Genomic DNA, 16,346 nt, shown 5'->3' on the forward strand with positions numbered 1-16,346 from the left:
AGCCTCACCTTCACACCAACCACTGATAGTCAACCATAGAGCCAACAGCATTTTCTTGCCAGAAACCCTGTCAAGTCATCTCTACAAAGAGCTAGCTAGCTGGATCAATATCACCTACATTGAAACAACTAGAAACTAAGAATTTAACAATATCCATGAATTAGAATTTACGCCAAAGGCATATTTCCTCACAGAATAATATATGGAAGAACAAAAGATGAATTCATTTTTTACAGGTATAATGACCTGGGAGAAACTAATTTTCCCTACAGCCCTGGCTAAATCTAAAAGCAAGCAGTGGACATCGATGGTTTTAAACGTTTGCTCTCCTATTCTATATCCCTCATGATTCATTAAAAGGTTCTTGGAGCTACAATTAGATCTTAACACTATATTCCTATCTTGGCTGCAAATGGCTTTCTAAAAATCTTCCACACAAATTTGATTTAATCATCATCAATAATAATAATAATATAGATACAAGTTGTCTTCAAAACCAAATGATGGTTTTTGGTTCACTGACTAGAAGATGTTTAGTTCTTATGGATTTCTTGTTCTTTTAGGAAATTGTTGAAATTTTAAAAGTATCATGTCAGTAATGTATTTCACAATTATGATACACAACACTAAAAAAAATTTGGAGAATGAGTTCAAGAACTTCAGGGATTAAATGAAACTTAGAACCAATGGTATGCACATGAAAGATTATATTTGGCGCATTATATTTCCTAAACAGAATTTTATTTTATTTACATTTTTTTTAAGATTTTTTTTTTTCAATTTATTTGACAGAGACAGCGAGAGAGGGAACACAAGCAGGGAGAGTGGGAGAGGGAGAAGCAGGCTCTCCGCCGAGCAGGGAGCCCGATGCGGGGCTCGATCCCAGGATCCCGGGATCATGACCTGAGCCGAAGGCAGATGCTTTAACGTCTGAGCCACCCAGGCGCCCCTTATTTACATTTTCTACCCTGCCTTTTCTGGGGATAGAATATTGTTATAAGTTGATATAAAATGATACAAAATTATTAATAAGTTTAATAATTGCTATGTGTTATTTTTTTTACTGTCCTACCTTATTTTATTATAGTGATTCAGAATACAATAATTAAGTCTCTAGGTAGAACAAGGGTCCAGTATTATGAACGCATTTAAGACTCAAACAGACATGACTCAGGATAAAAAGATACACTTTTTCCAAGTCCATCTATTCCCTCAATACAGTCACTATCAAATTTCAACAGAGATTTTCCTGAAAATTGGTAAGAAGATTCTGAAATGTGTATGAAGGGTTATAGGTCAAGATTTCTCCAAGAGGGTTTTGAAGAACAGCAATATGGTACCTACCATATGTCAGGACTTAATATAAAGGTATAATTAAAACATTGTGACAGTGATGTTGGGATAGACAACAGACCAGCAGACTGGAACAAAGAGTCATAAAAGACCCACACATGTATAAGAAAATTCAATATCTGACAGATGGAGCATTGTAGATCAGTGGGAGTAATGACACACTATTCAATAAACGGTGCACACACAAACTGATTATCTTTATTGAGAGAGAAAAAGCCCTAGAGTTTCTACTCAGACCCCAGATAGATTAAAACAACTTAATTCTACATCTATCAGGACACTATGTGAAAGTGAGAAAAATTTTATGATTTTTAGAAGGAAATACAGAGCAATATGTTTAAGACTTTTGGGCAAGGACAATTTCCTAAACAATACAGAACATTTATAAAACTTAACAGAAACAAAATGATAACCTTTCAACTTGGGTAAAAACCAACCAACAAACAGACCAAAACACAAGACATCTACAGCCCACTTACTTGACAAAGGATTACCAGAATACACAAAGATTCCCTCAAATTCAATTTTTTGAATTAATCCAATTAAAGAATCCAATTAAAGAATAAGCAAAAGAACAGGCAAAATGCAGACGAGAAAAACCCAAGAGCTAACAAGATTAATAAAATATTATCATCCTCAACATCACCCAAGGGAAGGTAAATAAAAACAACAGACACCATCCCACATTACATTTGAAAAGAAAATTTAGAGAAAGAGGACCAAAGATGTAGAGAAACCAGAAGACACATTTACTACTCACAAATGTAAAAACATTTTAACACTTTGGACAGCAACTCGGAAAAGTCAACTACTGTTGAAAAAACCACACAACATTCTCTTACATTATTTAACAAGGTAGTCATTATCACCAGAAATTTAACTTGTAGAAGAAATTCCTCCACATGTACATAAGGAGACTACTTCAAAAAAATCATAGCATTGCTTGAAATAGTTAAAAAAAAAAAAAACCCTCATAAATAACTTAAGTAACCAGAGAATGTTTAAATTAAACTATGGTAGAGATGTAGAATAATAGAATTCTGCCCCATAGTGAAAATAAATGAACTAGAGCCACATGTATGACTTTGGATGAATTGCATAAACTTCATGTGACTAAGAGAAGTTGCAAAAATACATTAAGATATTGTTTATATAAAATTTCAGAAACAGGCAAGATATGAAGAGTTTATGACTACCTACATAAAACTGTGAAGAAAAGCAAGTGAAAGAGTAACCTCAAATTAGGTCTGGTAACTTATTCTGGGAGAAGTCTAGGACAAGAGAAGTGACTACAGGAGGCTTTAATTGACTTATATGTATCCCTTTCCCCTAAAAAAATGAAACAAATATGGCAAGATGTTGATATAATAAATATGGTGGGTACATGGCTGTCTGCCATATTATTCTCTACAGTTTTTTTTTTTTTTGTACACTCAAACATTTGTAATCAAAATGACAAGTCAGTGCCCCATAAGTGCTAAGTTGCATACATCAAACCATGAAATGCTGAGAAGCTCCCCCAGCCCCGCTCCCATCAGGGAAGGTGGAACAGAAGGTGTGGGATGTTGAGCTGGGCATCTCAATAGATGAGGAGGTGAAAAGTGTGAAGAAGCTGTGTGAGTCTTAAAAGATCATTTCCCTGACTGGGGAGAGGGCTCAGACTAAGAAAAAACATGCCCTCTTTTAATGAATCAGTGAGCATCAAACCTTGACTTTTTGTGATTACTGTGTAATTGGAGACATGCAACCATTGAGTTGTTTTAGTAAAATTCACAAGACTGAGAGCAAAACACACTCACCATTTAAGTGCAAATAAATCAGAAACATGTGTCAGGCAGCAAACATTTTCACATAGCACTTGCTATTTCGAGTTGAGATTTTAACTTCTAATTTAAAACTCCTCTGTTTCATGCCCTTCACCGTCTTACAATGCTTTTGGGCTAGAAAAGAACTGCCAGGAGAAAATCTACTCCTCACACTCTGCCACTGCACAGAACTGCATTGCATTTTCCAGGTATCATTGTTTTTGTTTGTTTGTTTTTTCTGTATCAGTAACTATCCAATACCATACCCCCACTCCAGAGATCTTAATTTAAATTCTAAGCAAAGAAAAACCAAAAAAACCCAAAAAACAAAAACCCTACAGTAAAGTTTTGAGTAGTTAAGCTCAAAGTTATAAGAATGTGTGCCCAGAGGAAATGGTTTCTATTTTGTACATTTTTTTCCTGAAAAGGTAATAAAAAATGGTAATTAACCAAATAGAGATGCTGTCCTAAATGTACATGGTTCTTTACAAATAGTAGAGTGTGACTACCTGTCTTATTATTTGCTTCACAAAATACTGAGAGGAGTAACATCTTAATAAGTATATAACATTTGCAATAAAAAATTATTTAATACTCATTTCTATATATATTATTTGAAATCTTGTTTTATTTGACACTGCTGGGCCCCGGGTATGCAGGAAAAAAAACCTCATTGTTAAGAGACACGAAAGATCCACGCACACGTGACGTGCACAAATGGCTGGAACATAAAGAACTGACCCTGGTCTTTATCAGATTAAACAAAACAAAACAAAGTCTTTGCTTGTCATGAGGTATGGATAATTATATTATGGACTCTCCAAATTTGGAGATGGTTGGTACTTTGATCTGAGAACAATAAAGCATGTCATGAATTCAAAAATTGTCATCATATCAAATAGGTTCACTAGGTAAAACAGAGAAAAGAGAGTTTATTACAGAGGAAGCATCGAATTTTTTGAGGTCATTGGTTAAGGTGATGATTATACTGAACCTGGTATTAAAATTGTACTATGAATAAGGTTTATAATCATTTTTCTAAAAATAAATATTTAAAATGGAAGTGACAAGTTTGAAATATACATTCAAAGTCCATACATTCAAGTGTACTTTTAGATGCTCCCATTAGTTCAAAGAGAAATAACATTATCAAAGGAGAAAATGAGATAATATCATACACCACTTAAAGCCTCAATACTGATGAGGATTACACAGCCCCAACACTGTTGATCTGAAATTGTTGAAAATTTTAATCCTAAAGCAAATAGCAAGAAATAGCACTTAAGAAACTTAGATTTGTAGCTTAGTTCCCCAGATGTTTTGTCATCTTCTTCTTTTTTTTTTTTTTTCCAACAGAAAACTGACCTTATGCATTAAAAGGAAGAATGAGAGGTTGCAAAAAATCATTCTTGGTCTGGTATTTGCTTAAGAATGTTTAGTAATGTTGCAGAGAAATAAGTTTTAAGATTTTGGAAGATTAGTTTCCCTCAAGTATCTGACTATGTAAGTTTTTTCAGAAAATCATTACAGAATTTTACAAAACTAAAAGATTGGCTCAGGAAATTTTGATTAACACAATGCTCCCTAATGGCTTTTTTAGTTTCAGAGGATAGCACAAGCCTCTATTATGAGTGTTTAAAAACAAATTTCTTGAGAATAGCCTAATGATTCTGCAATACTAATTACTGCTAACTATCAGCATTCAGAAACACATCATTTTCCTACATTCTTTAACAATATAGACAACCTTGTTCAGAAAGATTTTTCAAAAAACAATGAATAAAAATCTTCTTCAGGAAGTATAGGGGGGCTTTTTTCCCTTCGTTACATAAGTCAGTACTTTCAGAATAGCACTTGGCTTATGAGCATTGGAAAACCTACATGATTGGTCAGTATGTTTTAAATGCACAAATCCAGAGAATAAAAAGCTAGAGGAAACCTGGAAATACTCTTGCTCTTCCAAAAGTCAACACAATCAGAATCCATGGCACTGAGTGCTACAAGAGCGTAAGCATGTGAGACACTGATGAGTCTGAAAAGCCTACTGTAGGAGAAATAACCAAACTTAGAAAAAACAGTAAAGTCGGCCTTTTTTTTTTTTTTTTAGCAAGAGCTTCACTGTATGGAGTGGGGAAAAAAAAATACAGTCTAAGAATTCTATGATCAACCAAATGTCATTCATGTTTTCAATCAACAATTTTAAATCATAAAGGCTCAGTGTACATACTTTTGTATTCAGAAATGCAGAAAGATACACTTGGAGGACGTCAAATCAATTCCTAAGTCTACCTGGAATTCATTCTACAGATGGAGATATACAGTTACATACACACAAACACATATTTTATCTATTTATTCATATACATACAATTTTCCCTTAGAAAAGAATTAATTTTAAACTAATGGTGAATTAGCCATCTTTATTGCCTTCAATAAATAAAATTTTATTATGGTCATGCAAAATTTTAATTACTAAAAAACCACAAGACTCCAGTGATATACACTTGATATTGTCATAGTGATGCCTTACCTAAGGCATAAAAATCAGAGTTGTGTTTTAACCAATCTACTGCTCTGAAATTTTATGATAATCTATCAAAGATTGAAGGTGAAGGCTCTAAGGATACTATGTATGAATAAAGCACATAGTTACAGACAAAACAAAAACTATGTAAATATAAATACATATACATAAACATATATATCCTGAAAATATACAGGTCAAACAAGGTGCGTCCTTGTGGATTCCCATTTGGACTGATGGCCTTCTAGTCAGTTCATCTTTGCATATAAAGGGAATGAACTTTTATCATTTTAGCCTGGTGGCATAAGACAAGGAATAGCCTTTTGGATGGTTTGTATGTTAAAGTAACTCCTTAAAATATTTAATGTTTCAAAAACAGGATCTAAATATTGAATCAAGACATCATCATGAAGCTAACAGAAAGAAATACTACCAAGTGTTTTATGAAAGACCTATGTTGCAAGAGTAAATAAAGCAAAGATAGAAAACATAAATAACAAATAATGGGTGTGCATTTTACAAGAACTGGACTCCAACCAGAGGATCTGTGTTCACGGAAAGGCCTGGTTTGACACTTTGGCAAATCTTTGGGAGGATCACTAAATAAATAATTAAAATAAAATCTTAAATAATATGCATATAGCTTTTAATGATTTCCCACTCTAACCAAATAGGTGGACTGTAAGAATACTTCTTCCAAAAATGATGAGAAATGGAGCATGTAAAATTTTAGGTTCATTTCAATTTTCTCTCTTGAATTAATATGTATTATACCTATTTTTTTAAATTTAAATTTATGAACTTAAAAATGGCTACATAGGCTATCAAGTACAAAGAGTATCATTTCATAACAGTATGCTTCATTGAAACTGTTTTTCAAATCATCCTGATTTGTAGTATTTCCCAATTTCCATGGTGTAAATACAGAGGAGGGTTTCTTTCTTCAAGTATCTTTGCAAAACCATAACACAAACAGTTGCTGCAATTTTTTGTCTTAAAATAAAAATAGTATATGCATTTCCTTCTGGAGTATGCTGTATGAAAATGATCATATCACTCCCATTCTTAAAAATGGTCTCTATTTTAAAAAAATGTCTCAATTTCTATAGCTTAAGTAGACTGCAACACCTAAGGATTAGCATTAGGAGTGATAGGATTATAGTCATAGAAACTCCATACAGACTCAGTGTTCTGTTCATAATTGTTATATCTTGGTTCATTGTCTTTATCTTCTTTTAGATATCTGGTTAATTCTCCTACATTTCCCTGTTTTATGCATGACATTAGAATATTTTTAATAATATGCTTTCGGTTATATATTAGGTAATGTCCTGGTAAACTGGCATTCTGAAAACCAACAAGGAAATAAACAAACAAAATAGGCCTAATTTATCACATTTATCTATTTCCACTTTGTAAAAACTCCCACCATGACCAATTCAAGCCATCAAAGTGACACCATTCAATGTGAAGTTGGGAAGAGCCTATCTTAGTGAGTTGGTACAAGTGGGCTCCAGTAGAATGCTGTGATGAATCAATAATGCCTCAAGTTTATTTATTCCAATAGGCTATCAAAATATACAGGGACTTTTTTGGTAGGTTTCAATACATTTAAGAAAATGACAGTGAATAATTTTAGCATAATTAAAATGTTAAGCAATGGGCAGCATTTTATAAAACTATGAAATGACAGAAAAACACCTTCCAACTAAGTATTTTAAATAAAATAAAATGATAGGTTGAGGCTATTTTATGATAAAAAATATTCATCATAAGCAATATCATTGAAAACTTGTAAACTATATGTTAGAGTTTGGAAAATGCGAATGACATTTAATTAACAAGTGAAAATAATCATTATGCATTTTGAGAATCAAGCATCTTATAACATTTGAAAGAAAGTGATAAAATATATTTTTATGGCCCTTTAGGTACATCTCTAAAGTCCATTATTTTAAAATGCTTTTGATGTAATAAGGTATATAGTATCTAGAAGTAGACAGTAACCTAGCACAGGAGTTGGCAAATTTTTTTCTGTAAAGAACCACAGAGTACATATTTTAGTCTTTATGGACTAGTTAGTCTCTGTCATGAATACAGTTCTGTTATTGTAGTGGGAAAATACCCATGTTCAACCTGTAAATCGATGATCCTCACTGTGTTCCAATAAAACATTGTTTACAGAAACAAGCAGCAGATAGATTTGGCCTGTGGGCTGTTCATGGTTTGCTGACCTGACTTTAGTGTGTACTGAATCATCTGGTATTTTACAGTTCTGATTTCAATATAATTTTTTTTAGTATTTATAAAAAATTAATCCCAATGATGAAAGTTTTTTTTTAATAATATTGCCCAAGTCAGTAAACAATATTGACTAATTAGTGTTTCTTAAACAACATAATCCCATAGCAAACCAACAGCCAAAAGGACAATGCAATTGAAAATAAAATGAATATAATTGTGAACACATTTTCTTTTATATTACTATACCAAAATTTCATAATCAACTATAAGGAGAGAGGTTTACCTAGACAGTAAATAAAGAGGAAACCTGCATATGAAATTAAACTATATTTAATAGGAGTACATTCATTTTAATTTACTATGAAATCCTTATTCTTACCTTCTATAAGTTTCCCTGTCTGTTCTGCATTTCCTCCAGGAAGAATTTTGGCAATATAGGCTCCAATTTCTCCATTATGTCCAGGGATTTCTTTACCACCCACAATTCTAATTCCTAATCCATTACCTGTATTGGAAAATTAGCAAATTATTAGTCATAATTTAAAGGGACAACAGTCATCAGAAGTTATAAGGTGCACCAAGAGTTGGCTCTGGTAAAAAAAAAAAAAAAGAAAAAAAAAAAAGTGGGCTCTGGTGTCCAGAAGCAATCTACAACATGAATGCTGGGACTGGACACTAATAACAGAAGGATATTATTCTGAATTCAGTAATAGTTGATATGAAATAGCACATTTTGAGATTTTGGTAAACTCTATGATGAATCACCTGATACTAAAAAATAATTCTTTGATTCAGCCATATCACCAAGCTATGATACAAATATCTTTGTCCATTTTTGACCAGATACTTTATAAAAATATTGTATGAAGATGTTCCCACTATAAGAAATTCCAGAGCCTATAGTTCACTTATGAAATTGAGGAGCATTTCACTTAAAAAGGCAGTAATGGCTATCGTAAGTTGAGAAGACACAATCCAAGCATGTGATTGCAAATGATAAAATGAAAACACAATCAAAACTTGTGAATTACGATACACTTTTTAGCCTTAACTGATCAACTAACATTGTCTGTGCATTTGCGTGGCACCTACTGTGAAGCCCAGTAAAATTATTCTTGACTGATGAACAACTTAGTAAACTTTTTTATTTCATAGAACAGATTTTTCTGTAAATAACCACATGCAGAAAAAGATGGAAAATGGTTATTATGTGAAAACTAACTGAGATAGAAATGAACTGTTGATGTTTTAAGTTTATATTTTTTTAATCAGCTAAAAATTAGCAAATATATATAAATATAAATATATAGCACCAGATATATATATTTTTACCAATGCCAAGGATATTTAAAAATAAAAGTACTTTAAAAAAGCAGAATTCTTCTTCTTAAATGAAGATAGTTATTTCTTTAAATTAAGATGGTTTCCATTCACTGATTGAAGTACCATTTTCAACTCTTTCAAAATCTCTGAATTTTAAGAGTCAGCTCTCTTGTAGATTCTGTTCCCTTCCCATTTTACTCTTCAAAAACAATCCCTGTAGTCAGCATCAACACAGTACAAACATTCAATAACCAGTAACACCGGATTATGAAATCCTTCTGTCATCTACCTTGTATATTTTGGTACAATGGAAAAACATCATTCTCAGGTTATATGATGGTTCCAAAGGAATTTCCTCTCTCCTTTTCTTCATCCCTTCCTTCCTTGTATTTACCCTCTTTTCTCTCTCTCCTTCCCTACTATTTGCCTCCCTCTTTCTACTTTTTTACCACGGTAAGTGGTAAGGAAATGTCATAAATCATCTTTTGGGATCTGAGACTGACCACATCTGAAGATTTACCTCAAAACAAAAATGAAACAAAAAGAAATTAATTGTACGTGTCTAAGTTTCCTGCTGTTGTCAAGGGGACAGAGTTAAATAAGATACTGGCTTTCTCTGGCCCCACTTGTGGAGTTTTTCTGTCACCAGTTTCTTGGTCCATTGCTTCCACTATGAGTAGAGATTAATTTATGATACACATTGAATATAACTGGGTGAATACAGAACATCATCTAGTACATGACCTGGTTTCAACTAAGTCTGCGTAGAAACAGTTGATTTCTTAGACAGTAGGCTTTAGGGATTCACCAGGATTGATCCTACAGTAAGACATTAGACAGATACAAATAAAGGGTAGAAGATGCAGAAAAGTTCTTAGCCACTCTTCATTCAATTAGTCTAGCCTATATTTTAGTGTGCGAAGGACAGTTTGGAAATTGCAAAATGAGGATTTAAAAATAGCTGGCCATAATTAAAGGGTTATTTCATGGAATTTATCAGTAAAAAATAAAAATAGTTTCTTGATTTCACTCTCCATGATTGAGTCACTCAGAGCTGTAATTTACCACCTGTTAAACTTCTCATAAAAACACACACAGATACTGAATTTCTAAAGTGGTCAGTGGAGCCATATCAGTTTTAAGATGTGGTCAGTCTCAGATCCTAAAAGATGATTTAAGAAATTTCCTTCATGGACAGGCATATGTTCAAGATCATGGCTTGCATCAAAATTTATCATAATGCTAGAGTATAGGAGAGTACAGCAGGGTACAGTAGAGTGCTCAGGGCATTTGGTTTTAATTATTTCTTTTTAAGCTTAAAAGAGAGAATGTAAACATAGCCCATGAAAAAAATTTCAGCACTATATATTATAGGGCACAGCCATATGCTTAAGGATCTCCACATGGAATTGTTATGCCTCGTAAAGATATAGCTAAAAGAGTAGTTGTGGAACTCTAAATTCTATTAATTGGTATAAGTGACTATTTTTAAAGATTCAGTTACAGTTTCATTCTGTAGATGAAATTGTCTTAAGAGTTAAGTAGTTGGATCCTTAGTACCATTTGATTTTTGGTGACTGAGTACACTCTAAAACCTTGTAGTAAAGGATCAGTGGAAAGAAATTATAATTATATCCATCTTAATAAAGTAGCACAACACAATACTTATTTAATTTTGTAAAATACAGCTTCATACTATTGAATTCTAATACTCAAAACGCTTCCTAAATACATGTTATATGCCTCAGTATCTATCTTAGGTAAAGTGAAAGTAATGTACAGTTATGACAATACTGTGAGAAATAAAATTTTATATGTAAAGAAGCCACTTCAAGCACATAGTAAATTTTCAAGAATTACTGTTGCTCTGGTTGATGTCGTTGTGGTTGCTGTTGTATACTTTGTATACAACAAAGTAGCACAGAAATATTAAAGTTTATGATAAAATAGAATGATAGAAAATAAAAAGACTCAGAAAGTATAACAGTTTTTTGCTTATTTTACAGTGGTTACATGTATTCTAGTTTGGACATAATGAATATAAAGTTCATTTACATGATTCCTAATTATTTAAATCTGGACATTTTGATTTCATATTTCTATAGTTGCACTTTGATATTTTATGTATTAAATGCAGAAAATTAAACAAAAATATTTCTATAAAAATAAAACACCCCAACTCAAATCTAAATTGCAGAATTCAATAAAAGATTTGGTAAATTCAAGAAGCAACATTAATTTTTAACTGAAAGGCCTATATCTGAATGGTCCTTGATAAGTGATGTTTTACTGTTTTTCAACTTTTGACAAATTTTTATCAACATAAATTCCTTTTGCCTCTCTGCTTATATTCTATCCAAAAAATTAATAAAATGCTTCCTTAGTTAGATGTCTTGAAAATACAGTGGTTTTGCTCAAGTGAACAGTGCAGCAGGTTAGAAAGACAAGTAGTTACCAAAAAGAACACAGAAGCTTTAAGAAAAGATTCTCAAAAGTTACAGTAATTTCACAACATATAAGCAGAGATGTTGTTGAAGAAGTCTTACAGAGAAATCTAACTTTCAGAATCCTTTAAAGTATGTAGAGAATATTTTTAAGAAAAGAGAAGTTCAATGATGGATGTAGCAAAACCATTAAGAAAAAGTATTACCTTAATAACCTTAGGATTATAATTTAAATATACCAGTCTTTTTAAGTCTTCATTATAATTATGTGGTAAATATACTATTATGTATTCACTTTTAATGTTCCAGGCCAGGATGGCAACATAGGAGGCTCCTGAACTCACCTCGTCCCATGGACACACCGAATCTACAGCTACACGTGGAGCAATTCCCTCTGAAAAAAATCCAGAAACTAGCTGAATGACTCCTACATATTGGTCAATGAGAAAAAAAAAACAAAAATGAAAACAAAACCACATAAAAACAGGTTTTGGCATACCTTCAACTACTGGGAGCCATTAAGAACAAAGAAGGCAGCTTGGACAATCACTAAGGTTTGAGAGACAACAAAAGCTCAGACGAGGCTGAATCATAATGCTTATCTCCTATATGAAACCACTGCATCAAGACTAGGAGAGGTGACTGTTTTATCTAATGCTTAGAAATCAACACAGAGAGTCAAAACAATTGAAGTAACAGAGGGATATGTTCCAAACAAGAGAACAAGATAAAATTCCAGAAAAGGACCTTAATGAAGTAGAGAGAAGTTATTTGATAAAAAGTTCAAAATAATGGTTATAATGATGTTCACTGAGGTTAGCAGAACAATGCATGAACAAAGTGAAAATTTCAACAAACAGAATATATTAGAAAGTACCAAATGGAAATCACAGAGCTGAAGAATAAAATATATGAACCGCAAAATTCATAGAGGGGTTCGCTATCAGACCAGAGAACTGGAAGAAAAGATGAGTTAACTCAAAAACAGAGTAGTGGAAATCATTTAAGAAAAGGAGCAAAGAGAAAAAAGAATGAAGAAGAGTGAAAACAGATTAAGGGATTCATGAGACACTATCAAAATGAAAGGCATCCTATAGAATGGAAAAAAATTACAAATCATATTTCTCATAAGGGTTAATATAAAAATATAAATGCATTTAGAGAACTCATACAACTCAACAGCAAACAATCTGATTTAAAAATATGCAGAGAAACTAAATAGACAATTTTCCAAAAAGACATACAAATGGCCAAAAGGTACATGAAAATGTGCTCAACATCACTAATCATCAGGGAAATGCAAATCAAAACCAAAATGAGATATTACCACACATCTGTTAGAATGGTTATTATCAGAGTCCATAGTCTCTCATGGTTCATTTCCCCCTCCGATTTCCCCACCTTCATTTTTCCCTTCCTTCTCCTTTATCAAAAATATAAGAGATAACAAGTGTTGACAAAGATGTAGAGAAAAGGGAACCCTGGTACACTGCTGTGCTGGGAGGAATGTAAATTGTTTACGGCCACTATGGAAAACTGTGTGGAGCTTCTCCAAAAAATTAAAAATAAAACTACCCTACGATCCAGCAATCCCAGTTCTGGTTATCTATCCAAAGGAAAAGAAACAGGATTCAAAGAGATATCTGCACTACCATGTTCATTACAGCATTCACAATAGCCAAGATACGGAAACAACTCAAATGTTCATTGATGGATGACTAGATAAAGAAGGTGTGTGTGTGTGTGTGTGTGTGTATATATATACACACACACACACACACATATATACACAATGGAATATTATTGAGCCATGAGAATGAAGGAAATCCTGCCATTGAGACAACATGGATAGCCCTTGGGGGCATTATGCTTCATGAAATAAACCAGACAGAGAAAGACAAATGCTGCATGGTATTACATATATGTATGGGGAAAAAGTAAAACTCATAGAAACAGAGTAGAAAAGTGGTTGCCAGGGGCTGTGAGTTGGGGAAATAAGGAGAGGTTGGTAAGAGGGTACAAACTTTTAGCTATAAAATGAAAAAGGTCTGAGGATCTAATATAAAACATTGTGACTATGGTTGTTAACACTGTACTGTTTAAGTGAAATTTGCTGTGAGTAGAAATTAAATGTTCTTACACAAACACACACACACACACAGAAGATAAATACATGAGGTGATGGATGTTTTAATTAACTAGATGGGGGGCATCCTTTCACAATATATATGTAAATCAAATCACCATGGCGTGCACACTAAATATCTTAAAAATTTATAAGTCCATTATACCTCAATAAAGCTGAAATAAAAAAACAAATAAAATGAGCTGTGTATAAAGTAAACATGAGCATATTAAGGAGACAATCTTTATATTTGCATTTGAAGTTTAAATCTACTTTAATTTTATATGCTTATTAACACGTTACATAGAGTATTATAAAAATGTTTTTCTTTTCATCTTAATATATGAAATATTTATGATGTAACTATTGGAACATTAAGTTTAGACAAAATTAAAAAACTTGGTTCATTTTGACACTATCACATGCTGCATCTAAGCATCAAGGAAAAGCAAAATTTTATCAGTGAACACACTATCTTATGAAGAGTAGTCCTTAAATCAATGGAGTTTATTATTCACAATAAAGTTATCACAGGATCATGATATACTGCAATTTAGTCATGTCATTAGTTGGGCTGAAGAAGAAAGATTATCTATATAAATATTAATGCTAATGAAGTATTAAAGATAATGGAAAAGTCCCCAAAGGATAGTTCAATTAAATCTATTTTTATAGTTTATACATTAATTATACTCCTGAGTGAGACTGTGAAAGTTTATTTTTATATTCTTTCACCTACTAATTTCTAGGTTATAAATTATCTATATAAATATTTAGGAAAATATACCAACTTATATTAAAAAAAACCATAGTAATTTCTCCTTTGTGTTCTTATCAAATGCTACATTAATTCATTAATACTTGAACATAAAGACCCCAAAATATTTTATTACTTCACCATTTTTCTTTATTTTTACTAATTTTTGTTCTTTATGAGAAAAACATTCCTACAAATACAACAACACATATCACTTGCTTTAATAACAATCCCTACTTGATTGTTTCCAGCAGCATCAAAATGGAAACACCACCTTAATACGAAATCTAATCTGACTCTAAACCTCAGTATACAAATTACATACTCAACTATTTCCATTAGCTTTTTCTAATCCAGTCAATTGCTCTGTAGCATTCTTTTTCCTAGTGTTAAATACATACCCTTTACATATATGAAGGATTCAGAGAGAACATTTTTTGTCACATTTCCATGAACAAAAGTTTGCATTCTTCTTTTCTAATGTAATAAGACTAATACTAAGATAAAAATGCAACACAAAGCATGTCTAAAACGCTATTCATACTTATACCATACCAGAAGAGATGGGCCCAAGTTGGGCCATATGACTGAAATGGCCATTGGTATCGGAAATAAGGAAGACATATATACATATACATATATATATACACACACACATATCTTCCATATATACACACATACAGATACGTATATAAAACATTATATATATATGTATATATACACACATATCTGTCATCGCGCACCGAAATAATGCTCTCAGATACCAATCTGAGGGGTCATACAGGGCTGCCTCTACAAGGGAGAGTAGCAGCAGCTGAATTCTGCACATAAATTTTATTTTGTTTTTTATCAGCAAAGCAAGGACAGATGTATCAAAGCATGGGGAGGGAATACAAAGAGATGGCAATTATCTTGAAGCCAGAAAGCAGGTCTGTACCCTCCCCTATGTGCAGGCACACAAGGAGGAGGTTATGGAATAAGGGAGGAACGGGATATCTGCACTTGCAATCACCCGAGGCACGAAGGGGAGTTGAGGGTTACTTTCTTTCATATCTCCTTATCTATGCCCTGCCCAGGAGATCTCTATGCCCAGGAGATGATGGGATCCTATTCCTACGGGGCCATTGCATCCAACAGCTGGAGAACAGGAAGGCTGCTGATGTTTCAGATGCTCCCACAATCACTCCTTAGAGCTTACAATAAACTTTCTAGGAATAACCTGACACATATCTTCCAAATATATACACAAATACATGTGTATATAAAACATTATGTGCATAGATAGATGTAAAAAAGTCACAAGTATCAAAAGACACTGGAATTCTGGCTTTGTTGAACAACATCTTTCAAATAAAAGATACTTTGTACACCGGTAAAGTAATTTTATTAAAGGTGCATAGGATTTCTCTCTCCTGAAATACTTCAGAAATAATTCCCACCAAGAAAATTTCCCAGGACTGCCATACTAAAAAAATCATGCTTCATTCATTCAATAACACATGGATTTATTTCTTTATTTTAACTTATTTAAGGCAAATGCAAAATTATAATCAGAAAGACCAAAACTGAGATGTTTGTATGATACTCCAATAAAAGGAAATTAAAAATAAACTTAATTCATTTAGCAGTACTTAGGGTCCAAAATGAAATAATTCTTTGATATGAAATTGGATGTTACAAAGTTAAAAGATAGGGTCAATTTATAGATTTGGCCTTTGTTTTTTAAGATTTTTATTTATTTGAAAGAGAGAGAGATAGAATGAGCATGAGC

At 32.6% G+C, this 16,346-nt stretch overlaps 1 protein-coding gene across 1 annotated transcript in view; it reads right to left on the minus strand.

Moving 5' to 3' along the window:
* Positions 1-16,346, minus strand: part of PCLO (piccolo presynaptic cytomatrix protein) — a 392,880-nt gene that overhangs the window by 103,264 nt on the left and 273,270 nt on the right. The window contains exon 10 of the mRNA XM_035020471.1: positions 8,306-8,431. Coding sequence (XP_034876362.1) covers positions 8,306-8,431 — 126 coding nt within the window. The remainder of the gene's footprint in view (positions 1-8,305; positions 8,432-16,346) is intronic.

The sequence above is a fragment of the Mirounga leonina genome, unplaced genomic scaffold (assembly GCF_011800145.1).
Source record: "Mirounga leonina isolate KUSES-001 unplaced genomic scaffold, KU_Mleo_1.0 Mir_174, whole genome shotgun sequence".
Classification (NCBI taxonomy): domain Eukaryota; kingdom Metazoa; phylum Chordata; class Mammalia; order Carnivora; family Phocidae; genus Mirounga; species Mirounga leonina.